Consider the following 25931-nt stretch of genomic DNA (forward strand, 5'->3'; position numbering starts at 1 on the left):
GGAAATATGTCACAAAGTTTAACAAGGTTTTTTAATATAGATCCACAGAATATTGTGATAAGTGTTTCAGTGTGAACAGGGATGGTATAATAAATTATGGGGTTTATCTATTTTATTTTTACTTTCATCATATTTTGCTTTGGTTTTGATACCCCCAAATTCGAAGCTATCCTCTTTACAACCCTTCCTTTTCATAACCTATCATACTTTCATAAATCAGAGTCCATTTTCTGTAGGCTGTTTTTGAACCCAGTCAACGACGGGTACTTTTGCTAGTATATATATATATATATATATATATATATATATATATATATATATATATTGCAGGCCAAAAGTGTTCCTTCTTCATAGTAATGACTTAAAATTACACTTTCCTGACGGTCAATGAGGGTAGGGAGATGATGTTAACCATTCAGTAAATTTTAAAACATAAACAACCATGTATTATTATTCATCGAACTATTGTTCTCATCTTGAGTGTGATTTTCACAACGTTTCGGTCGATATAACCTCCGACCTTCTTCAGGTGTATCTTGTCGAACTCGAGAATGTTTCTGCTGAACTCAAGAATTTGGACGGAATTTCAAGCGGAACCCTTTATTTACTTCACGGGGGTAGCGTGCTCTTGTTCCATCAGCCATGACTGGATAGATGAGAACAGTAGTCCAATGAATAATACATATAACCAACCCTAATCTCAAAAATTCAGAAACGTAATAAACAATCGTTTACATAATTACGTGTCAGAATCATTTTTTGGATGAGGATTATTAAAATCATTGGACTACTATTCTCATCTTGGATTTTATTCTCACAGCGTTTCAGCCAATGTGACCTCCAAACCTTTTCAGGTGCATTTAGTTGAACTCTAGAATCAGTTAACTTGTGGGGAGTAGATTGTTCTTATTCCATTAGCCATGACCAGGTAAAAGCCATAAGTAATTTTTATTTTATTCTTATTATCAATTGTAGTGAGAATTGAATCTTAAACTTTCAAGAAATTGTCGTCTAGAATTGTTTTTTTTGTGAACATCATTATCTGTTGTTGCTACAGATTTAAATAAAGGGTTCAGTTCAAAATTCCATATACATTCTTGGGTGCAATATCAAGATTCCTGAATTCAACAAGACGCACCTAAAGAAGGTAAGAAGTTTCATTCGTTAAAAGGTTCTGTGAATAACATCAAAAAACAGTAGTATGAATGATCTGATTTGTCTATTTTCATTTTAAAAAATTAAAAAAAATTAAAAATTACATAATTTTTATTTCCCAATAAAATTTATAGAATTCATTTTTTCTTTTAATTAAAATATTTGAACAATTTTTTAAAGTTACATTTTTATGTTTTTAATAAAAAATAAAAATATTTATTTATAAAGTTGTTATTCTACAAGAAAAATTTGTTTAGAATAATACAGATATATTATTTATTTATTTGATGAGTAATTTGTATATATTATTTATTTATTTGATGAGTAATTTGTATATTTTATTTATTTATTTGATGAGTAATTTGTATATTTTATTTATTTGATGAGTAATTTGTATATTTTATTTATTTATTTGATGAGTAATTTGTATATATTATTTATTTATTTGATGAGTAATTTGTATATATTATTTATTTATTTGATGAGTAATTTGTATATTTTATTTATTTATTTGATGAGTAATTTGTATATTTTATTTATTTGATGAGTAATTTGTATATTTTATTTATTTATTTGATGAGTAATTTGTATATATTATTTATTTATTTGATGAGTAATTTGTATATATTATTTATTTATTTGATGAGTAATTTGTATATATTATTTATTTATTTGATGAGTAATTTGTATATTTTATTTATTTATTTGATGAGTAATTTGTATATATTATTTATTTATTTGATGAGTAATTTGTATATTTTATTTATTTATTTGATGAGTAATTTGTATATATTATTTATTTGATGAGTAATTTGTATATATTATTTATTTATTTGATGAGTAATTTGTATATTTTATTTATTTGATGAGTAATTTGTATATTTTATTTATTTACTAGCATGGGTGCCCGGCGTTGACCGGATGTTTGGAGGTGTATGTTGAGCAAAAAAAAAAAAAAAAAAAAAGTGGTAGTAGGAAGGCAGGCTCGAACCCATATCACAAAGGAGGAAAAGAACTGGGGAAAAAACCTGATGTCTTTGCTGTTACAACCACCACCAAACCGGAAGTGATGTAGATTTTAATTAAGGCTAGACAATCGAAAGGAGAGGATGACTTTCGAAAATATCAGTGGAAAAGCCCCCCCCCCTGTAGAAAAGTGCTCAGTTGAAGGTGAAGATAATGTTTTTAGCCAATTTTTCCATATTTATCGTCTGAAGGGTCGAACTTCAAAACAATACTGGTCTTGTAAAAATCCATTGCCGCTGTCATGAGTTTTAGGAAGACATGCAAACATACATACATTTATATATTGATAACTCAAATTTTTTACCCAAACCGATTAAAAAGCTTGACCTATCTCTGAATACCCTTTATGTAAAATTTCAAATGTTTAGACCAGAAATTGTCTTTAATAATTTGGCAGAGATCGAAGCGGTCAATTTTTTTTTTAAACTTTGACCACTTAGCATTTACTGTTTTAGGCTCAAATCAAGTTATTAAGTTAGATCCATGTCCAAGGAACCTATATCTATAATTTCAAGTGTTTAGACCCAGAATTGGCGGAGGAGTTTGGTAGAGTTCTCAAAGGTCAAATCGTTGAACTTTGACCCCTTAACAGTCAAATTTCTGTCCAAAAACCGATTACAAAGATTTTCCCAAATCTCAATAACCTGTATATCAAATTTGGAGTCTGTAGACTGAAAATTGACAGAGTTATTGTGTAGAGAAATGTACACAGACAGACCAGACAGACACTTTCGTTTTTATAGATATATTTGTGGACTATTATCCTCATCTTTATTGTTGTTGTTTCACAATGTTTAGGACAACTATTCTTCCGGCCTTCGTTAGATGGTTAACCCTCACGGGAATAATTAAATAATATACCATGAGGTACAGACCCAACAATGGAAGATCAGAAAATAAAAAATTTGGATTTATAAGACCAAAAAATCCAATCTTGGTTAAATCTCTACAATTCCAGGTGAGCATTGTCTGAAGATAGTGATTTCAATCCTACTCAAAGCTGGCTAGAGGATTAGTTGGCCAAAATGTGGTGAGACGACAACAACTATGGAAGGCAGTAATTGCTGAGAATACAGTTAAAGAGACTCAGCATTCCTATCCTGTCGTGGTTAATCACCTGACGAAGGCCAGAGAAATAATTGGCCGAAACGTTGTGAAACAACTATGAAGATGAGGATAACAGTCCACAAATAAACAAACAAATAAATAAATAAACAGATATTTTTTAGCTAAATAAAATGAGAAACTTTTTTTTTAAAGTTGACTATTAAGTTTTAATTATATCGCACAGTGTGATTAAATTAATATTAAATGTTAAAAATTATTGAATTTTTGAAAGTGCAAAATATCCATAAACTTTTGATTAATTAAAAACGATGTATTTTTATTCTTCATCAAAAATAAAATATTTAGAAAAAAGGTGGCTTTCGTTTGTTTAATGTATTAACATTTAAATAAAGTGTACTACCTCACCATTCAAGCATATAGGCGTTACATTGCTAAACATGCAATTAAATTTTTTTTTTTAACCCATATTCCCACCAAGCAAGGCACATTACCACCGAGACATAAGGGGCTACTATGAATTAGGCCCATGCCTACAGGCACACACTAAATAGGGAGTTGAGCAGCGAGATGTTTGTTCACATTACATTGAAACTTCTCCAGGTTACTACAGTCTGGGAAGCAGGAATTCTAAAGTCTAACAGTTCGAGGGAAGAAACTATTAGAGAAAAAAGTTCTCCAGCATTGGAAAGACCTCTATACAGTGATGTCATTAGATTTTACTGCTTGTTGAGTCAGTTGCGGATATTTACATTGATTGAGGGGGCACTAAGGCTACAGTTTGTCAGCATATATTCCATTGGAGTACTTGTAGGGATGTGACATTGCAGCGATGTGACAGGGATTCGAGTTTGTTTGAGAGTGTGAGACTAGAGGCCCTCTTTTTTGGATCCTGTTAATCAGAGGCTATTGGTTGATGCAGTCGCTCATATTTGGCAACAATATTCAATGCATGGACGAATGGTGATTTAGTAGAGCTAGAGGATACTATGAGGTGTGCATATTTTTCTAGCATGGTAGTGGATTAGAAATAAGAAAAAAAAAAATACTGTATAAAGCAAAAACAACCTTGTTTGGTATCCCATTCTGAGGACTCCAGTATTTTCAAGATCCGATAAAAATGTATTTGATTCGTAGAGCTTTTGTGTACATCATTGCAGAGTTTGGTAGCATACAACTAATTTGTTTGAAAGCCGATGCTATCAAAACATCAAATTAGAAATATGTTTGATACTCCACAAAATAGGATGCTAAGAGCTGTGGTCAGCCTGTGGACAACAAACAGTTCAAGACAGTGCTAGATCTATCATGGTCGCTGAACTCTGGATCATTATCCCTCGCTTGAGCAGTGCATTATCACGTTGACACACCAGTTCTCATTAGATCACGGAAGTTAAGCAATGTTGAACCTGGTTAGTACCAGATGGGTGATCAATTTGGGAATACCAGGTGCTGTATGTAAAAGGACATTGACATCTCCCTGCAAAAGTTTCTAAAGCCTAACGTCGTCATCTCTCCTAATGGGGATATACATGCGACTGGGGACCACTTGTGAATTTCAAACTTCAATTAAACTTCCTCCTTTGGAACAAGCTAGTTCAACCCACCTAGAGTTAGTACCGCTCCGTTACTTTACAAGTACTTGAGTAGTGGGGGATGCAAGGAGACGTGATTCTGGCATAAAGCATCATCGACCAAGATTTCAATATACTTTCGGGGAAGTTTTTCATATAAGTACATAGCTGTGATCTTCACGAGACCCAGAAAAATATACCATAGTTGCTTTCATCTCATTAGAAAAAAGACAGCATTTTCTGTGTGTGATTTTGCTTTGTGGGATGGTCTACCAGAGGTAGAGCTGATAAGAATAAAGTCAGACAAAGCATTCCGATGACATATCAATGTACACATCTTTTAAATGTCTTTTTACATGGCTTGTTGCACTTTGCGATTTTTTTGCCAATAAACGTGATATTATTTGGTTACGTTTATTTCTTTCCTGCAAACGCGATCACAACAAGACACTGCAGGACTGCAGTAAACAAACACAGGTGGAGACAAATAGGCTCCCCAATCTGTCCAAAGTGCAAGGAAGCCTCCCCCACCCCCAGGATATAGACCATCTGATCCTACACTATCCAGTCAGTTGACTGGAAGGAGGCTATTTGACAGCCCATCTATCTGAAGACAATTTCTCAGACTGGCTAAAAAAATAATGGCACATGAGACGTCTAATCCATAGGATACTACTACTATTTCTTTTCCTCCCATCACATGAACACAATTTCATCGTAATCAAAATTGTAGTCTCCGTTCTCTTAAATAGAATTAAAAAAGATAAATTTCTTATATATATATATATATATATATATATATATATATATATATGATTTGCAAGGGACATTTTGGTGATCGTCTCATCAGTAAGAGATTTGATCCTAAATGGGCTTCACACTTATTGGACCATAACCCTCTATCCCACAGTTTTATCTGTAGAGAGTTCTTAAAGATAACATCAATCAAAACAATTCCCAGATTATTCTTGAACTGAAGACGGTCATCACAGCCAAAATGTCATATTCAGGTGTTTGCAATTCAGGTGATACAGCATAACAATGTTCTTGTTAAATCATCAAAGTCAAGCACTGTTAAACCTGGTCAGAATCAAATGGGTGACCATTTAGGAATACCAGGTGCTGTATATAAGAAGACGATTATACGTTCCTGTAATAATGAAACAAAAATGCCAAACTAAGGGCCATCATCTTCCCTGGCCACAATATACACATGAATGCAAACCATTTGTGAATTTCCTTTCTCTCTCTTTACCAAAAACTAAATGGAGCTTCCACAAACAAAGTTTCTTGGAAAATCTTGTCTGCAAAACAGAATATCACGAGACTGCTTCCTAGATGACTACAACACGACATAAACAAATACTTGATAAGTCGACTTTTTGGAAAATTTAGTCTGCTTTAGTAATCTTGTACCCATTCGACTCTGTTTATCTTTGAGTGACCATCCCTCTGGACCTTGATAAGTACTGACCCATCAGTCAAAAAAAAAAAAAAAAAAAAAGTTGAAACACCTAAACAACAATAGTGATGATGGGTTTGCAATACTATTTTGTAATACAGAAGCAAATAACATAAAAACTAATTGTTCCTATTTACAATGCCTCCCCACGGGACAGAGTTAGACACCAGGGTCGTTTTTTAACGTGGAGAAAAGGAACAAAAATAAAAATTGTCTCAGTCGTGAAGGATTTCTCCTTCACTGACAGAGAACAAGAAATTAAAGTGCAGCATCTGAAGAACAGGTACTACACTTTGATCTTGTCCCAAAACTAATTGTTTGTTAATGAAATATATTGAGTTTAAGAGAGTTTATATTTATTCACTTCTCAATTTGCAAGCTTAGATCAAAATGTGATATCTGTTCTGTCCTCAGTTGGTGAAGGTAAAGTCCTTCTAGACCGAGGCAAGTTAAAATTTTTGTCCCAATCCAGAATACCCCTTTTGTATATATTTTTCTAAAATCAAAATCATTTAATGGATTTTGATTAAAATTGTAATAAGTATTCTTGACATAACATTAAATGGCATATGTTTTTTTTTTTTTTAATTAAAATTTTTTATTTTTTTAATTTTTTTTTACTCATGTTCACCCCAAACAAGGCATATCACCACTTGGGCGTAAGAGGCTACTAATTGGGACAAAGATGTTGGTTTACGTTACATTTAAACTTCTGCATATCAGTACAGTTAGAGAACCAGGTAGCGGGAAGGGAATTCCAAAGTCAAGCTATTTGAGTAGAAAGCTTTGTGGCTTATAGGGACCTCAAGAGTGAAGGGGTGTGATTTTGCTGCAAAGCAAGTTTGTCGGGGATATGTATGTCGAGGGGGAACAAGTGCAATGAGTTCATCAAAGCACATTCCATTAAAATACTTGTAAAATAGGCACAGAGATGCAACATTGTGGCGATGGGACAGGGGTTGAAACCTAGTTGACAAAGTGGGACCTATTAGATTGGAAACCCCTTTTTTTGGACCCTATCCAAAAGGGAGAAACTGGTGGTAGATGCACCAGCGAATGGTGACCTTGTAGAGGTACAGGATACTCTCAGGTGCGAGTAGTTTTCTAGTACGATAGAGGGAGCCCACCTTCCTTGCAGCAGCCTATGCAATATCCTCAGTGTATTTGTTCCAGTTCATATTTCCTGCGAATGTTAAGCCAAGGACTCTGAAGGAAGAATTTTCAGGTAGGAATTATTTGTTACGGATATCGGTGGTTGGAGAGACTTCTTGTAATTATCAAATGAGAGCAGCTTAGTCTTACTAGCATTAAATGTTACCATCCATTTGCGGCTTCATTCCACTATAGTCTGGAGATCATTTTCTAAGAATTCAGCCATTATCTTAGATTAGTGTACATCCGTTCTTCCCATGTGCATGTTATAGAGTGTTGTATTATCAGCAAATATGCCCATCTCGGACACAATATTATCAGGGAGATCATTGATGAATATCAGGAATAATAGTGGTCCAAGGATCGACCTGTGAGGCACTCCCACATTAATGTTATACTGCTTCGATGAACGTCCATCAATGACAGCCTGGATGATCCTATTGTTTAAGGAGGATCTAATATAAATATATATATATATATATATAACTACTTCATTTACTCACATAAAAATAATATACGAAAGTATAGATTTATGCGTAAACTTTAAGTATTTACTTCAAAAGTGCTCAATACGTAGGTAGAGCTAGTTAGTAATTTATAAAATATATATGGCAATTAAGCTACACTGAATATTCGGCGTTTCATCCACTCTAGGATTCCTCAGGCTTATGCGCGTATATATATATAATGGAACCTCGGTTTTTGAACATAATTTGTTCTGAAACGTTTTGAAAACCAAGTAATATTTTCTCCTTTGAAAATAATGTAAAACAGATTAATTCGTTACTTCTTATATACAGACCTTTTTATGCATTTTTTAAAATGGAAGTTATTCCAGATAATGTATGAAGCTACTTGGCGTAAGAACCCTTATCCTTGAGTGGCCTCTTGGCCTTGATAAGTGGTGATGCCTATGTAAAAAAAAAAAAAAAAAGAAACAAAAAAAGTAAAATAAAATACTACTTCAAGGTCAAAAATAGCCCAGAATAAGTATTAGATGAATAGATTCTGACCCAGGAAACAGCAATTCTTCCACTCTTTTGTCAGAAACATCGCTGATGGAATGTGAGGATTAAAAGATAAAAGAAGGGAAGCAAGAGTTATGAGACTGCCGAAAGTAAACTCTTTCTCCTACATTTAATGCAGGTATTTAAAAATACTGTTCTTAAAAAAAAAAAAAAATACAGGTTTGGATCTAAAAATCCAAGAGTGGAAATTCTGCACAAAGTTGTTACCATTTCATCTGATGGTATGCTTCTATTGCTGCTGGCATCGTTCATGAATTGAAATTTTGTTAGGACACTTTGCAGCTTGAATTTTTGTTTGAAATCTGAATTGCTTCAGACATATGCAAACCTGTATATTGTGAAAACTTATAGTCATAATTTATTCCAAAAGAAGCATTTTTATTTCTAAAGCGGCAGTATAAAAGTATAAACAAATCAGTTATAGTGGGGGAAAAAAGCGTTAAAACAAATCAACTTATTTGTAAATAAACAATTACTTTATGAAGACTTAAAAAAATAAAGTTATTTTATTTTTGCTTTCTTTTTCATTAATCACAAACTATAATACTAAGTAAACAGCAAACCATTTTTTTTTTTTAATTTCCAAGGTCAACGATTCATTCAAGGTGTCAAGAGACTTGAGTTCATTATTTTATATCTGGATTTCAGTGTCAAGGGTCGTCAAGAAAAATGTACATTTTTCAATATTTTCTTTCTTCTTAAAGGTAGGTAGGTGTGTGTGTGTGTGTAGTGGATAACAACACAAGTTCGAATCCATTTTGTTCCCACTTTCATTAATTGATGTTGTGATTTATAAATTTTAGTTTTACTGATAGCTTCAAATCAATAAATATTTATCATTTTATCATTAATACGATGAGCAACAGAAAATTAAGTTTTAAACAAAAACAAAGAAATAAAAAATAAAAACATTAAAAGAATCGTTTTGGGCATCGGAAATTTTAACTATTCCTCAAAATGTTCCAATTTTTTTCCCCGATCCCGATTAATCCTCCCAATACTAATAGCAACGTGGATTACTTACTCGATATAATAAGTTCCATAATGAGTGTCTTCTACCTTTTCCCAACCAAACGGTAATTCTGAAAAAGAAAGAAATTGATTCAATTAATTAAAAAGCATAAGATTCACAGATAAAAAAAATAAAAAAATAAAATCCTTATCTACAAAACGATAGCAATCATGTTCAATGGTGGTTAGCAACGAGGATGGTGATGGGACTCTCCACACTTACCAACAAAGAATAGAAGACATTTTCATACTTGGCCTTTTGGCTAGGAGCAAAGTATAGTATCTGTTCTGATACTACACTTCATCTTTTCTGTCCTCACTCAGTGGAAGAGAAATCCTTCTTGGCCGAGACATTTTTTAACTTTTGTTCCTATCCAGAATGCTCCTTTGTGGGGAGCTGGATTTTCTCCACATTAAAAAATGACATTGTGTGTAACTCTGCCCTCGTGGGGAGGCAAGTAAATATGTACAAAGAATGGCTTCAAAGACTAAATCTGTTTTTACTTGAACAGTGGATGATGTGGGGAGACTTGATTCTAATCTACAACATCATGAACAGGAATTTAAATCTAGCTTACGAAGAGTGTTTCACTTCAGCGTCAAGATGCAGTCTTTGTGACTATCCATAAAAACTGTACTAATGTCATTTTCGTCCCAAAAGAAAGTATTTTTTATGTTTATGCTCCGTGGAACAACCCACCAGGAGAGCGTGGCAATGACTATCACATTCGGGTTTAAGGTGGTCTTCAAAAAACATTTGTACGGACGGGGATGTAAATGGTTTCTATCTCTTTACATTACTTGTTGAACCTTTTTGCTAGATTTTTATCAAATAAATTGGATTTCATTAGATTTAACATGAGAAAAAAGAATCAAAATGCAAGTAGGAATTAATGGGTGTACGTTAGCTGTACTTGGTGTTGTCCAGATGTATTTTTATTTTATATATATATATATATATATATAGATAACAATTACATCAAGAGTATCGCCAGGACCGCTGCGAAGAAGGTAGGTTCTCCCAACCGTGCTAGAAAGATATTAACACCTGAAAGTATCCTATACCTCTACAAGGCCACCATTCGCCCATGTATGGAGTATTGTTGCCATATTTGGGCTGGTGCATCCGCCACTAGTCTCTCGCTCCTAGACAAGGTTCAAAAGAGAGTCACCAATCTGATAGGTCCTGAACTGACGTCTAAACTTTAGCCCCTGTCCCATCGACGAAATGTTGCATCCCTCTGCCTTTTCTACAAGTACTTTAACGGTGAATGCTCTGACGAACTGTAAGCACTTGTGCCCCCTCGACGTAAATACCTCCGACAAACCCGACAAGCAACTAAATCCCACCCCTTCACAGTAGAGATCATTAGATGTAAGAGAGCCTTCTACTCCAGTAGTTTCTTCCCGTGGACAGCTAGACTTTGGAATTCCCTGCCGGGTCCATGCTTCCCCAACTGTACTGACATGCAGAAGTTCAAGTGCAACATGAATCAACATCTTGCTGCCCAACTCCCTACACAGTACCCCTGATGCCTATGTCCCTGATAGTAGCCCCCTACAACTAAGTGGCAATATGCCTAGTTTGGGGTGAAAATGTAATTAAAAAAAAAATTTTTTTTTTTTCTTTTAGATATTTGATTGTTTGTTGCTTTTCTAGTTGCAAGTCCAGAATACAACCTAATTGAAAAAACAAAAATGCAGAAAAAAAGACAAATGGTGCATTTGTTTGTTCGGTTTTTGTTGATAATGGTTATGAAAAGCCGGGTTGCAATGTCAGAAGGTATAAGCTTCGACTACAATTCTTAGGATTTAAAAGATTCAGACTTCGACTCAAAATTCAAAAATATCCGACAGCCTCTTTCCTTTAAAATATTGCAATATTCTGACTGTTTGCTGATTCTTTGGAGATTAAAAAGTTCGTATTCTGATTCCTTAGTATTTTCATTAATTTTACTGACTCCTTCCCAAACCTCTGACTTCACACAACTAATTAAAAGTTGACAATTACATACAACTTTCAACTGTGCTTAATAATAACACATGTCAATCTGTTCCGCTACAAAACAAAAAAACAAAAAAAAAAACATACCTACAACAAGTGAAAGTAATGAGCAGAAAATCTAATTATACAATACGAAAAATGAAAGTGAGCTGCTTCCATTTCGCCTTTTCATGATGTACTATTTGTAGGTTGTTGCACTTGTTCAATGTTCATTAACGAACGAGTAATACATCGAAGATGATACTACACAAGTACTGGGACACATTTCAAGTCGTTATATCTGTTGAACTATGAATGGTAGTACAATTATATTGGTATCATTTTAAGGCTAAATTAATTACGTTTGAATTCTTTGGACTACTGTTCTCATCTTGAGTGTTAATTTTACGTTTCGGCCGATGTAACCTCCAACCTTCTCCACGTATATCTTATCGAATTCGGGAATCTTTAAATCAGACGAAACATTGTAAGAATAACACTCAAAATAAGATCAGAGATTACATTGGCTGAAACGTTGTGAAAATAAAATTAAAAATGAGAACAGTAGTCCGAATGATTCAAATAACTCAAATTCTCAATCGTCATCTAAAAAAAGTTCAGAAACAGTCATTACGTTCTTCGTAATGCTAATGATATGTGCATACTTTTTTCGCATCTAGTAATAGCATTTTTACTTAGATTTAGGAACTCTCGCGTCCTGTGATGCATGAAGCAGTGAAAGTATACCATTGTTTCCGATCTAAAGCCAGATCCACAGCATCCTTTCAGTTTCTTTTCGTTGTCATCAAATCTCACTCAATTGTTTGTTTCCAGTGTTCAATTTTTAGAAGGGTTATTCATTCCTTTATTTAAGTATAAAAATTCTAAAATATTTCCCTTATAATTTTTTAAAATTACTCACTAAAATGTTTTTTTTAGGGGGGGGGGTGATCAAATTACTATATTGACTGAAGACAAAATTTTCAGGTTAATAACAATGAAAAAGAAGATTGAAATTTTTAATGTTCAGTTTTTCTAGGGGTGCTCAGTTTGCTATGCAAGTTTAGCATAAACTGATTCCTTTAGAGCCGATATTTCACCATGATTTCTTTACTACCCTCTAAAATAATTCTTACTTTTTGAGGGGAAGGGGATAATCAAATTAATATATCAGCTGAATACAAAATTTTCATGTTCAATTTTTAGAGTGGTACTCTAAATTTAACACAAACGCTGAAGTTCTAGGTTATATATTTTCTACCTAGGAGCAAAGTGTATTATCTGTTCTGATACACTTCATCAATTCTGTCGTCAATCAGTGATAGAGAAATCCTTCTAGACTGAAGTAATTTTTATTTTGTGCCAATCTTGAGTACCTTCTGTTGAGGAGCTGGATCCCCCCACACACATTAAAAGCTAACCTTACATTTAAGTCTTCCCTCGTGGGGAGGAAAATAAATAGATCAAGAAATTCTGTTCATTAAATTTAAGCAACAAAAAGTTTTATTTGGAATCTGAAGTCGATATCTCAGACATTAAATATTCTTTGATGGTGAAAATATAATTTCATTTTGTTTAGTATAAAAACAAAACAATTTGTATGTAGAAATGTTGCTTTTAAGGTTATACAAAACTAATTTCTATTCCAATTGATGAAATTCTGTAAAAATACAAATGTAATATTTTTTGACTGAAATGAAATAAAGGTTGACTAAGGGGGAATCAAGTAACTTTGGTATGACCTGACCGAGGACTGAACCCTGGTCTCTCAGCTCATTAGCAAACACTTGTACCATTATGTCGAATGGGCCAATAGCTCAGAATTCCTTTGAAAACAATTTTATTTTTTGCATTTTCATAAATTTAAGAAAACAATTAATAAGGAAAAATTTTTTGTTTGTGCTTTATTTAAAAAAAAAAAAAAAAAAAAAAAAAACGGCCTTAAACACCAAATATTCCTATCCTATAACGATAAAATAATGTCAATAATTAACAAATAAAGCATAGAAAAATAAAATTAATCAACATTTCCAAGATTTTAATCGTGCATAAACATTGAAAAATATGTAAATATAAAATTTGGAAATTTTGGAGATAAGGATTCATAATTTGGATTATTCAGACTATTGCTTTCATCTTTGATATTGTTTTCACAACGTTTCAGCCGATGTAACTTTTCAGGTATTTCTTTTCGAGTGTGAGAATGTATCAAGCTTCAAACAAAACCCTTTAATCCACAGGGGGTAGCTTGCTCTCGTTCCGTCAACCATGACCGGATAGAAGTTTTAAGTAATTCAATATTGTATTCTTTAAATCGCCTGTATTGAGCATTGAACCTTCAACTTCTAGAAGACTCTCACTTAGACGTGATTTTGATTTAGCACTTATATTTGATGCCCCACAGATCCTTGTAAACAATTCTCGTATGAATTGTAGGGAAACCTTAAACCAGTTCTTGTTTTTTTTATGTGTAACTGGTGCTGGTTAAGATATAGTCGACAAATTGATTTTTTTTATATATTGCTTTAAGCAAAAACAATATTACGTACTAAGTTGTCATGTCGGAAATAGTAATTTATCCAAAAATTACGAAAATTCATCGAGGAGAACAACTGCTATTGTGTTATATATATATATATATATATATATATATATATATATATATATATATATATATATATATATAAAAGTCTATTGTTATAAATAACAAATATTGCACCCATGACACAATCTACAATATTCCATCGGAGTTATGTCCCTTGCATATAGCCTCCAACTGCCGACTTTATAACATCTAAGAAAAATGCAATTTTATCCAATTTTCTGTAAAATAACTTAACTATAAATAACTTTCTACTCTATGATTTTTTTGTAATTTTTGGATATATTACTATTTTCCGCATAACAATTAAGTATGTAATATTGTTTTTGCTTGAAACAACATATATAAAAAAATCGATCTGTCGACTATCATAACTAGGGTTATGACAACAGCATATTCTTTTCATTGTTTTGACTCTCAAATGTGTATCCGTTGATATCTTATATGCTTTTATATAGGGTGATGTGGTTCTCAGTTGATTAACTGTGTCTGTGTTGAATATATACTCGAGAGTCAGACCAATGAAAAGAATATTCTGTTGTCATAGCCCTAACCATAACAAGCACCGTTACTCCCTCCCTCTGTCCCAGTTTGACAAATATCCCAGAGTCCAATCTGACAAGACTCACCTGAAGAAGCTTGGAAACTACAGGTAGAAAGGTTGTGAGAATATCCAAAACGAAAACAGTAGTTCACATAATCAAAATAATATACGCCACAACTTATAGTAAACAATTAACAATCTATTAAGCAAAGTTTAGTAGTAAAATACACACAAAATAAAAAGGTACACAAAAGAGAAAAAAAACATGGCTCAGGTTTACTTGAATTTGCAATACAAACAAAAACAGTTAAAATTGCTGATAGAAAAAAAAAAAGAGATTGTCTTGGAAATAATAAGCACAAAGTTTTCTGTAACCTACCTTCATATTTAAGGGGGGAAAATATTGTTAAGTTTTTTTTCCCCCTCTCTTTTTCCTTTTTATAAAATATTTCTGTTGTTTAGAAAAAAAAATCTAAGTTGTTCCTTGGCTGGTTTATAAATTTGGTATGAGAGTAATGAGAAAATGTCAAAGTATATGAGAAGAAGCGAAATGTCTGGTTTCAAAAGAGAATGGAAAAGGAATTAAAAAAAAAAAAAAAAGAAGGGGGGAGACTGGAAGGGAAGGGGATGCGAAGATAAGCCTAAGGTAAAAGGTTGGAAGATGCAATAGTTGATTTACCTAGCAGAGGATAGTACTCATCATCAGACTTTTTGAAGTGAGGGTGGTAGGGGGAGGGGGAATGGTCGATTCCAAAGGGAAAGGGAAAAACATTCTATACAAACATGGAGAGAAGCAACACACGTTGGAAGGCTAAGAAAAAAAAAGGAGGGAAAAGGGAGTCAGCCTTGTGCATCAATAACACACAAAAAAAAAAAATGAATAAAAAACAACAACAAAAAAAAAAACGATCATGGTGGAAAGTAAATGTAAAAAAAAAGAGAGATGAATTGTCAACAATCTATTTCTTCCAATCGTTACGAATATAACATCATTAGTATTGCATAATCTTACATTATTTGTCACACTGTTAATTGTAAATTGGTAAAAATAAAAAAAATCTATTTTATTGTTCCTTTAAATATTCAAACTGAAAATCAAGAGAACATTTAGAATTACATCTATTTTAAAAACCAAATCACTGAAAATATCTTTATGATGTACATAGACAAAATGGAACAAAAATGTCATATTCCAAAAATCATAGACACTGATCGAGTATTTTTTTTTTTTTTTTACTAAGAAAATTAAAATTTACGATTTTTAGCAATCAATGTGAAATTGTTAATATTATATTTTATATTATATATCTTGCAAGTTTGAATTATTGTGTACTTATCTTACCCCTTTTTTCAAGATTGGGATGCGAGAAAGTCCCTTTTTGCTTACTAATAAAATTTGATTTTCTTAGTAAAAAAAAAAATAATAATACTTGATTAATTTATATTATTTTTGGAATATGACAACTTTGTTCCGCAATGGGGACGTACACAGAGATGTTTTAAAGATTTTTCTGTATTTTTGTTTTGAAAATAGGTTTCATTCTAAGGACTGAAATTTCTGAAAAAACAAATAACAAAACAGAAGTTATGTGTAAGAATTTTTTTTTTTTAAGAATCCATGATACAACGGATAAAAGTGCAACATAATAATCAGTTCTAAGTGCCAGTCTTTTGTAAGTTCCTTAGCTCATTCCTTAGCAATACTAAGAATACAATTATGAATTATCTAAGACTTCTACCAGATAAGGATTGACGGAACAAGAATAAAATACGCCTGTGGATCAAATAACGGGTTTAGTTGGAAATTCCAGAGAGATTCTAGAGTTTGACATGGTATGCCTGAAGAAGGTAGGTTATATCAACCGAAATGTGAAAGATCCAAGAATAGAATAGTCGTCCAAATAATACAAAATATTAGTTTTTTCTTTCAATAGTTAAATTTATTTTCAGAAATAATCACCTTGTTATTGATATATAGCTATTATCTACGTTATGTATTCCAAATCTGGAACTCCTATTGTAATTATTATAAAAATAGAGTTTTAATCAACTAACCCTGCCCTCGTGGGGAGGCAAAGTAAATCTATATATCTATAAAAGTGAACGTGTCTGTCTGTCTGTCTGTCTGTGTACATTTCCCTACGCAATAACTCTGTCAATTTTTAGTCTATAGACTCGAAATTTGAAATACCGGGTACTGAGATTTGGGAAAATCGATGTGACGGGTGTCAGCCAGAAATTTGGCTGTTAAGGGGTCAAATTTCAACGATTTGACCTTTAAGAACTCTACCAAACTCCTCTGACAATTTTGGGTCTAGACACTTGAAATTTTAGATATAGGTTCCTTGAACCTGGATCTAACTTAATAAAGTGATTTGAGCCCGAAACTATAAATTTTAAGGGGTCATAATAAGGGTCAAAGTTTTTAAAAATTAACCATTTCTTTTTGTTTTTTTGCACAGCATACACCTCCAAACACCCGAGCAACGCCGGGCACCCATGCTAGTAGAAACTATAAAAAACGGGAGGTAATTTTTTAGACAGGGTAGATAATTGTTAGAGTAAGTGCCAACTCTCAGTTGAGTTTCTAGTAGTAAAAGAAATGCAGAAAAAATCAATTCTATTTTAACAAAATAATAAAACCGAGAAAAAGATTTTTGGTAATAAATTAAAGATTCAAACTAAAATTAATAATTGTTCATCATAAATAATCATGCAAAAAAAAATGTTTTCGTTTTGAAATTTCTACAAACAAATGTATAAAAATAAAAAAGATATTTTTCTAATCATGGAAATGTCTATTAAAAGAAGTTCGTTTGGAACAGGCAAAGACTGAAGGGATTGTGTTACACTCTTTAGAAGCACCTGGGAAACCTAAGAAAAAAAATTGGGGGGGAAAGGAAGGAAAAAAATTACACCCTCCCCTTCTTGCCTAAAGCCAGTTTCCTTCAGTGTATGCTGTATAGTTACTCACCCTGAAATAATAAAAGTGTAGAACTACCTTTCAGTTTTCTATGTACAAAATTATATCAAAATAAACAAAAAGTTTCTTGAACAATTTGTTTATAAAAACTGCATTTGAAACAAAATTTCAATATAAAAACTAAAATGTGATTTAGACAACTTTTTTTTTTAAATCAAAACTTGTTTATAATGTTTGCATACTATTAATGGTGCTTGTTTTGAAGTGCAGCATTGTTTTTTTTTATTATACAGACTACAGTTCTCATCTTTAATATTCTCACAACGTTTCAGCCGATGTAACCTCCAACTTTCTACAGGTAAATTTGGTCAAACTCAGGAATCGTTATGCCGATCCTAGAAATCTGTACAAAATTTTGAACAAAACCTTTTATTTAATCCATAGAGGGTAGTTTACTCTCGTTCAGTCAGCCATGACTGGATAGAAGCCTTAATTTGCAATTGTATTTGTAGTATCGCCTGTACTGAGGATTGAACCTTCAACCTCCAGAATACCGTCTCTTAGAATTGATCATCATTTAATACTTTTATCAGTTACACCATGAGTGCTTGTCGACAGATTCTTGAGAATAACGTCCAAGACGAAAAGATTCATCGAAATATTACAAATTATTAATCAATACCTTAAAATGTCTGAAACATACGTTGTTATTGCCGTCTCTGACAAGACTATTGAGATAACACCTACCCCAGGTGAGAGAAGAGAAGGTTCACATATGGTTATTATTGCAGTATAAACAATTCCTGGGTAATAAAAGGACAGTCATCTTGTCATTATAAAAGGTGGGAGATGATGGTGGTTCAGTGGTTAACAACAAGGATTGAAGACGTTGGTGCTCAAAGTTCGAATCCAGTTCGTTCCACAAAAATCACTTTTACTAAGGATGTTGGCAACTTTTACATAGTCCTTCCCGTAAGTACCTGATGTACTTCTAGAAAGAATTCTGACTAGAAAAATATCAGGGAAACCAATGCCAACAAGAGAATTTTTGGATTCATTCGATATGATGATTATAACAGGGAAAAAAAAAAAAAACTTTTTTCCTTTACATTTGTATAATGGCCGGCTTTTTTTCCTCTTCTGACGAGAAGCATTTGGTTTCGAAATACCATGGCCTAAAAAGTTTCTTCCCTAGTCTCCTTTCTGTAGCTCTTATTGACTTGATAATGTAATAAAGTTCCTTTGTAATTTTACTTTTCATCTTTTTGACTTATTGTTTGCTCCTCTTAATTGGGTAGAGCCTTTTTTATCCAGATAGGTTTGCCTTGCTATTGAAAATTTATTTTTCAGCTTAATTTTATTACTATATATATATATACGCTTACGTCCTCTTACTTCTAAAGTGCGTTAAATGCTTGAAGAGTTAATTTCCTCAAATAAGTATAAAGTCAATTCGTTGTTTACATTTTAATGACTAAACATTGTTGTTATAAAGTAGACGTTACTATTGCTATTTTTATTATGTTTTTGAATTTTCTTTAGATGAGGCTTGATAATTTGTATTATTCGGATACCATCCTCATCTTGATTGTTATTTTCACATGGTTTCGGCTGATGTAAACTGTGGTGTAAAGGATAAAGTACTAGGTAACAATCAGTTGTAAGTGAAATTCTGCTGTAGGTTGAAGGTTCAATCCTCAGTGTGGGTGATACTAACGATACCGTTCCAAATTACTTAAGACTTCCATTTGGTAATGGCAGACAGAACAAGAGCATGCTACCTCCACGGATTAATAAAAGCCTCCATTAGAAAATCTCTGCAGATTCCCAAGTTTGACAAAATACATCTGGAGAAGGTTGGAGGTTACATCGGCTGAAACGTGAAAAATGAGACTCAAAATGAGGACCACAGTGAAAATAATACGGACTTTGATTTAGAAATTATGCAAAAATAGGCAAATCATATACACAACGTTATAAAACATGGTATTAAAGTAATTATTGAGCACTATTATATAAACACAAGATTTATAGGATTGTTTAGATTCAACCTCTATAAACAAAACTACACTTTACCATAAAATTACATCAGAAATTTAATTTTTCATATCATTTCTGATGACCTAAAGAAAAAGAAATACACCCACCATGTTTATGATAGAGTAAATGATGTTTTTTGGGATTCATTTCAGTTGTTAAAGTAAGTCTTATTTGCTTTCTTGCATTCCCTCACTAGATGAAAAAGTTTTGTTTGATAACTAGAAATAAGTACATGTTTTACTTGCTAACTTTTGCATGATGGGATAGAAGTGTGTGTGTGTGCGTGTAGGTGTGATCCCTGGCTAGAGAAAAGTGCTACTCTAACTTTACTAAAGAACTGTGATACAGTGAAGCTGTCTGCGAATGACACACACATTTTATACTTTCAATTAAAATCATATAGAAAATCTTTCAATTAGTTAGCTTAAAGATCAATCATTAACTTGTACATACCAGAAGCTCAATATTTAGTTAAATAGAATTATATATACATATGTAATATTTATAGAATTATATATACATATGTAATATCTAAGTGAGAATGTGTGTGTGTGAGGATACTTCTCAACCTATATACTCAACAAATTTTTAATCTACAGACTTGAAATTTGGTATATAGGTTATTTAGACAGTTGGAAAACTTTTTAATCTGTTTTCATCTGGAAAAAAATGCTGCTAAGAGGTCAAAATTGGTACTTGAGGGGGGGGGTCATCAGATTTTTATCTGTTTGTCAATTGTTTCATACATGAAACATGACTGTGCATGCACAGTTATGAAATATGACAGCTTCCTTATGTTAAGAATAAATAGGTTTGAAAACACTTTTTAAAGGTCGTGTCAAGTTGGTCTAATGATTATCTTACTCGACTCACTATCTTTAGGTTTTGGTCTCGATCTCAGGTCGAGTATTTTAATTTTTTGTACTTACAAGAAGTGAACTCTTTAGAAAAAAAAATAATACTCGCGTTCACATGTCTAAGTTCCTTACTACACCTTCATACACCCAGGCAACGCCGGGTACCCCCACTAGTATATATACATATATACATATCTTTAAATACTGGATTATCTTCAGAAGAAAATGTTTGTAGATGCAATTCAAATAACATTCGGGCCAAGATCAAAGTGTAGTATCTGTTCTTCAGATGCTGCACTTCAATTTCTTGTTCTGTCAGTGGGGGAGAAGTCCTTCACGACTGAGACAATTTTTTATTTTTGTTCCTTTTCTCCACATTAAAAAACGACCCTGGTGTCTAACTCTGTCCCGTGGGGAGACATTGTAAATAGGAACAATGCTATTAATATCCATGCCCCCAAAAAGTCACAAATATCAGCAGAAACCAAACGAAAATCACAAGAAAAGATCCATTGTCAAAAAAAAAAAAGAAAAACTCGGTAAAAAGCACTAATTATTTAAATATATAAATATACAAATACAGTCTTTCTTCAGTCTTTTCACAAATGTGACAGACTGAAGAAAGTGCTGCAACAAACGAAAGTGTAAAAGATCGATCGACAGAAAAAAAAAAAAAAGTGTCTCATCGAGATGCGTCGTCTGCATCGAAGACTTAAATGAAATAAGTCGATTGAGAGAGATAGAAATACGGCTGGGCAGACAACTAAAGCTACCGAACAGTAGAGATAAATAGAAGCAGTTTTTATAATAATAATAGAATTTCCGATAGTTGAGAGAGAAAAAAAAACGAAAACATTATCAATGAGACTAATATAAATATAAGCAAACACAGAAGGTCTCCTAAGAAAATAAAAACGTTTTCTTTTTCAGTCTCTTCCTTTAAACTAATGGTCCAATGATAAATGGCCTGTCCTGCTAGACTTTAGTAGACATAATTTGCTAACGATGACAAAACAGTCAATTCAAAAGATACAAAAGCTCATACATAGATGTGTATCAAAGTATATTTAGTAGTGTTGGGACGATTATCCAGAATCGGGAAAAATCGGTGATTTTGGGGGTGTCGGAATCAGAATCTGAAACATTTGTGCCTATTTTCCGATTCTTATTACTAAATTAAATTATTATTATTATTATTATTATTATTATTATTATTAGAAAACGATTCTTTCAGTTGTCTTTTTTTTTTCTTTTTTTTTTTTGATTTTGTGAAAAGCAAACTTTTTCACTGTTGGTAGTAATGATAATATAATAAATATTTATTGATTTCAAACTAGCAGTAAAACTAAAATAGATCAACCCCACAAATGTATGTTAACGTTTAGGAAAATATCTGCACATTTAACATGTTTTACGGTAATGGGCAGAAGAAAAAACGACTTCATAGTTAAATATGTAGAGATTTATAAACAATCAGAATCTTTAATTGCATCGGAATCGGAAATTTAGTATGGAATCGGGAATTGTATTGGAATTGGGGGAAAATATTGAAATCGTCCCATCACTAATATTTAGCCAACAAAACTTCTTAGGTTTGTGGAATATTTTAAATATTGTTTGGACAAGCATTTTTATCTTGGTTGTTAATTTCACAACTTTTAGCCGTGTAATCTCAGATCTACTTTTCAAACTCAGCAATCTAAACCTGATTTTGAACTGAACCCTTTATTTCATCCACGAGGGTAGATTTTTCTCATTACGTCAGGCATGACCGAATAAAAAAATGTTAATTTTTGTATTATTCTTAGTGATTATTGCCTGCAGTAAGAATTGAACCTTCAACCTTCAGAAGATTGTCACTTAAAACTGATTCATATTATTTTGAATCTTCAAACTACTGTTCTCATCTTGAGTGTCATTTTCACAACGTTTTGGTCGATGTAACCTCCAATCTTCTTCAGGTGTATCTTTTCAAGCTCAAGTATGTTCCTGTTGAACTCTGGAATTTGGACAAAATTTCAAAGCAAGTCGGAGATTACATCGACTGCAACGTTGTGAGAATTACACTCAAAACGGGAATAATAGCCCAAAGATTCCAAATAATCCGAATAACCAATCATCATCTCAAAAATTCAGAAACGTTAAAAGCTGATTGTTGATCAGTGTTTTTATCCATTGCATCATATATCCATAAAAGTGTTTGTTCAAAAATAACAACTAAGATGAAAATATTAATCTGAATAATCCATATCCCTGAATTGTTCACCAAGTTTTAATCTTGACTATCCATTGGGATGAATGGCTCTCGTCTGGGAGAGGCCCCGTGCTTTGACAAGCTTCTGGGTTTGACCTTTACTCCTGATCTGAAATGAACACTTACATCAAGTCTGTTGCCAAGGTCGCTGGAAAGATGGTGGGATCCTTCTACCGCTCCAGAAGATATCTCACTACTGATGCAATTCTCTATCTATATAAAAGCCAAGTACGTCCAAGGATGGAATACTGCTGCCATATCTGGGCAGGAGCTGCTAAAAACAGCCTATCCTGCCTTGACAGAGTACAAAATAGACTTCGTGGCTTAGTGGGGGATGCCCTTTTCTCTACCCTGCAACCCCTCTCCCACAGAAGAGACGTTGCGAGCCTATCCTTGTTTTATCGTTATTTCCATGGCAGGTGCTCGTCTGAACTCCAATCTCTGGTCCCCCTCGCCAATCTTTCACGAAAAACACCCGTCTAGCTGAATCCACTGTGAAATATTTCCCCCACTCTTTATCTGTGCCTAAATCAAAACGTGGATTCCATGAACAAAGCTTCTTTCTTAGAACTGCATGCCTGTGGAACTCTGTTCCGTCTGCCTGCTTCCCACCTGACTACAACTTGGATGTGTTCAAGTCCAACGTTAACAAATTCCTAATGAACCGCCCTCTTAAGTAAACACTTCATCAAATCTCCACACTAGCATAATGTACTTGCAATAACCCTTATCCCTGAGTGGCTTCCGGGCCTTGATAAGTGGTCACTGTGTAAAAAAAAAAAAAAAAATCCAACAGTCTTTGTTTTATAGTCATTCGATGACAAGTACACCTGCATATGACAAATGGCAAAATTGTCAATAAGCATAACATTTTTCTCTCAACACTGCTCTGATTTGGTCTGTGATAGCCATCTTCATTTCAGGAATTCTATGGAGATTGCTTGACATGCTCACAATATATTATTGAATGCTGATAAAACAAAGACTGTTGGGCATTTATGATTGGAGTGTGGTGGACAAGCCAAACAGAGTGACATTTATTTTGATCAAATATAGTTGTATTGCAAAAAGGATTGTGAATTTTATTAATGATTCCATCAAAGTTTTTTTTTAATGGTTCTCTTGTTTTAAGTGAAACAAAGAAAATGCATAATTCGATTAAAATTACAAATTTTTAAAATTCAGAAAGAACAACTTTTTTTTGATTTAATAAGTTTAGAAATACTTTTTTTTCTCAAATTAATAAAATCTAATATTGTTCCACAAAGAATTCAGATTAGTAGTTGTATTGTTTTTTTAAACAATCCAAAAATCGTGCTTATAAAAATATAACTGGATTTATATATGCTCACAAGTATTACACTGAAATATTCAACAAACGTCACAAAGCATTAATGCGTGTAGATATGAAAAGGCAGACTTACTGAGATATCTATCTTATAATTCCACAATAACCAAGACAATCCTATATCACAATTTGTTTATACGATGCATCTCTTTAGTGTTAGAAATGTTTCGACTGTATCTCGTTAAAAGACGTTCCAAAATGGCTAATCTTCAGACACAAAAATAATTATTAATATTGACTCTGATTTAATTGGTATATGAACAATACCGGAATTTAATAAGTAAATACTTGCTTAAAAATAGAAAATATACATAATATAAAGAATAAAAGAATGGCAATATAAAAATATATACTAATTTATATGCAGTAGTAATATTATTTTTTATTCTTTATCTTATATACAAGCTCCACCTCATTTTGTTGAGTTTTATATTATCCCGATAAATTTCCTCTTAAAGAATTTTCCTAATTTTTTCTGGCTCTCCACATATATAATATATATATATATATATATATATATATATAATGAAATAAGAATTACAGTTAAGTTTACCAAAATGATCCAAGATGGCAAAACTAAAGTAAATTATAAATATTAAAGAATTAATATTTATAAAGTAATCTCAACCAGATGTAAAAGCTCGATAAAACCAAATAGGAAATAGAGCTTATAATAAGAACAAGTAGTTAATAAAACATGTTAAAAAACACTTTGAAAAAGAGTTAAAAACATATTTAATTTTAAAAAGGAAGCACAAAATAAGTGGATAGTCCTTAATCCGCAGAGTTCTGAAGAAATACTTTCCTTCTTATCAGAGGGTAGGAATTAGCAAAATGCGGGATCGGATTTTGCTTGCAAAAGTAGTTGATGAAACTACAAGTAAGACAAAGATAACAAAAAATGAAGCAGAGGGAATAGGGTGAATAAAAAAGTGATTTCATGTGAATGGATAGTCTGGTGAAAGGTAAATTATCCAATGACGGTAAAATTAAAAAATGCAGAATCCGAGAAAGTTAGTAAAATTTTCATTCGCACAAGTAAAATCCAAGGAAATTTTACTAACTTCCTTTTTAAAATTAAATATGTTTTTTTAACTCTTTTTCAAAGTGTTTTCTAACATGTTTTATTAACTACTTGTTCTTATATATATATAAAAGGTCAATGTTGGATATAGCATTCAATTAACCAGATAGTGTCTGAAAGGCATCTGGTAGAATTAGTTTGGTAGCGAGAAAATATCAGCATGTCCAAGAAATAGTTTTCACAAAACAGTGTGAACAAGTGAATGTTGTCATCTCCGTGACTAAACCAAAAAGAGGGAAAATAAAAAGAATTATGGCCAATATGTTGTAACCCTTCAGCAGTCATCTCCCAAAAAAATACATGAGAAAGAAAATATGCTCCAAGTCATGCCATTTATATTGATGACCATGCGTTTAACCAAGTGATAAAAATGAGGATGATGAAGATGATGAGAAAGAAGATAAGGATGAAGATGCTGCCCTGTTATCACATGATTTGGGACTTCACACACTATGAAAATGTGCCCTCCACAAATAAATAAGTTCATATTTCCAGCACCGGTATGAAACTTAGTTTTTGCTTTGTTTTCTAAGCAATTGAAAAATAAGACGCATGTAAAGCCGAATGCTTTATGCGGGTCACAGTCTGTTTATGTATACCATCTTCATCACTTTTTTTCATCAAATGAGATTTTTTCCTTTTTGTTTTATTTTTACTTAATTCCAGAAGAGATAATATGCTCCTTACATTTGACTATGCATAACGTATTCATTTCCCTCCTCAAGATTACGACCGTTGTATTGCTTAACATTTTTCCCCTACAATGTATTATGGTTAGTCCAATTGTGCTCCTCCACAGTGCTTATACTTTGCTGGATGGTA

At 32.6% G+C, this 25931-nt stretch overlaps 1 protein-coding gene across 11 annotated transcripts in view; it reads right to left on the bottom strand.

Moving 5' to 3' along the window:
• Nucleotides 1-25931, bottom strand: part of LOC145294110 (membrane-associated guanylate kinase, WW and PDZ domain-containing protein 1-like) — a 664188-nt gene that overhangs the window by 135405 nt on the left and 502852 nt on the right. For all 11 annotated transcript variants that reach the window (XM_080141199.1, XM_080141205.1, XM_080141202.1 and 8 more), the window contains exon 6: nt 9487-9544. In XM_080141199.1, the coding sequence (XP_079997325.1) occupies nt 9487-9544 (58 nt within the window). The remainder of the gene's footprint in view (nt 1-9486; nt 9545-25931) is intronic.

Source organism: Euprymna scolopes, chromosome 15, assembly GCF_053919585.1.
Source record: "Euprymna scolopes isolate OS-2025 chromosome 15, ASM5391958v1, whole genome shotgun sequence".
NCBI lineage: Eukaryota > Metazoa > Mollusca > Cephalopoda > Sepiida > Sepiolidae > Euprymna > Euprymna scolopes.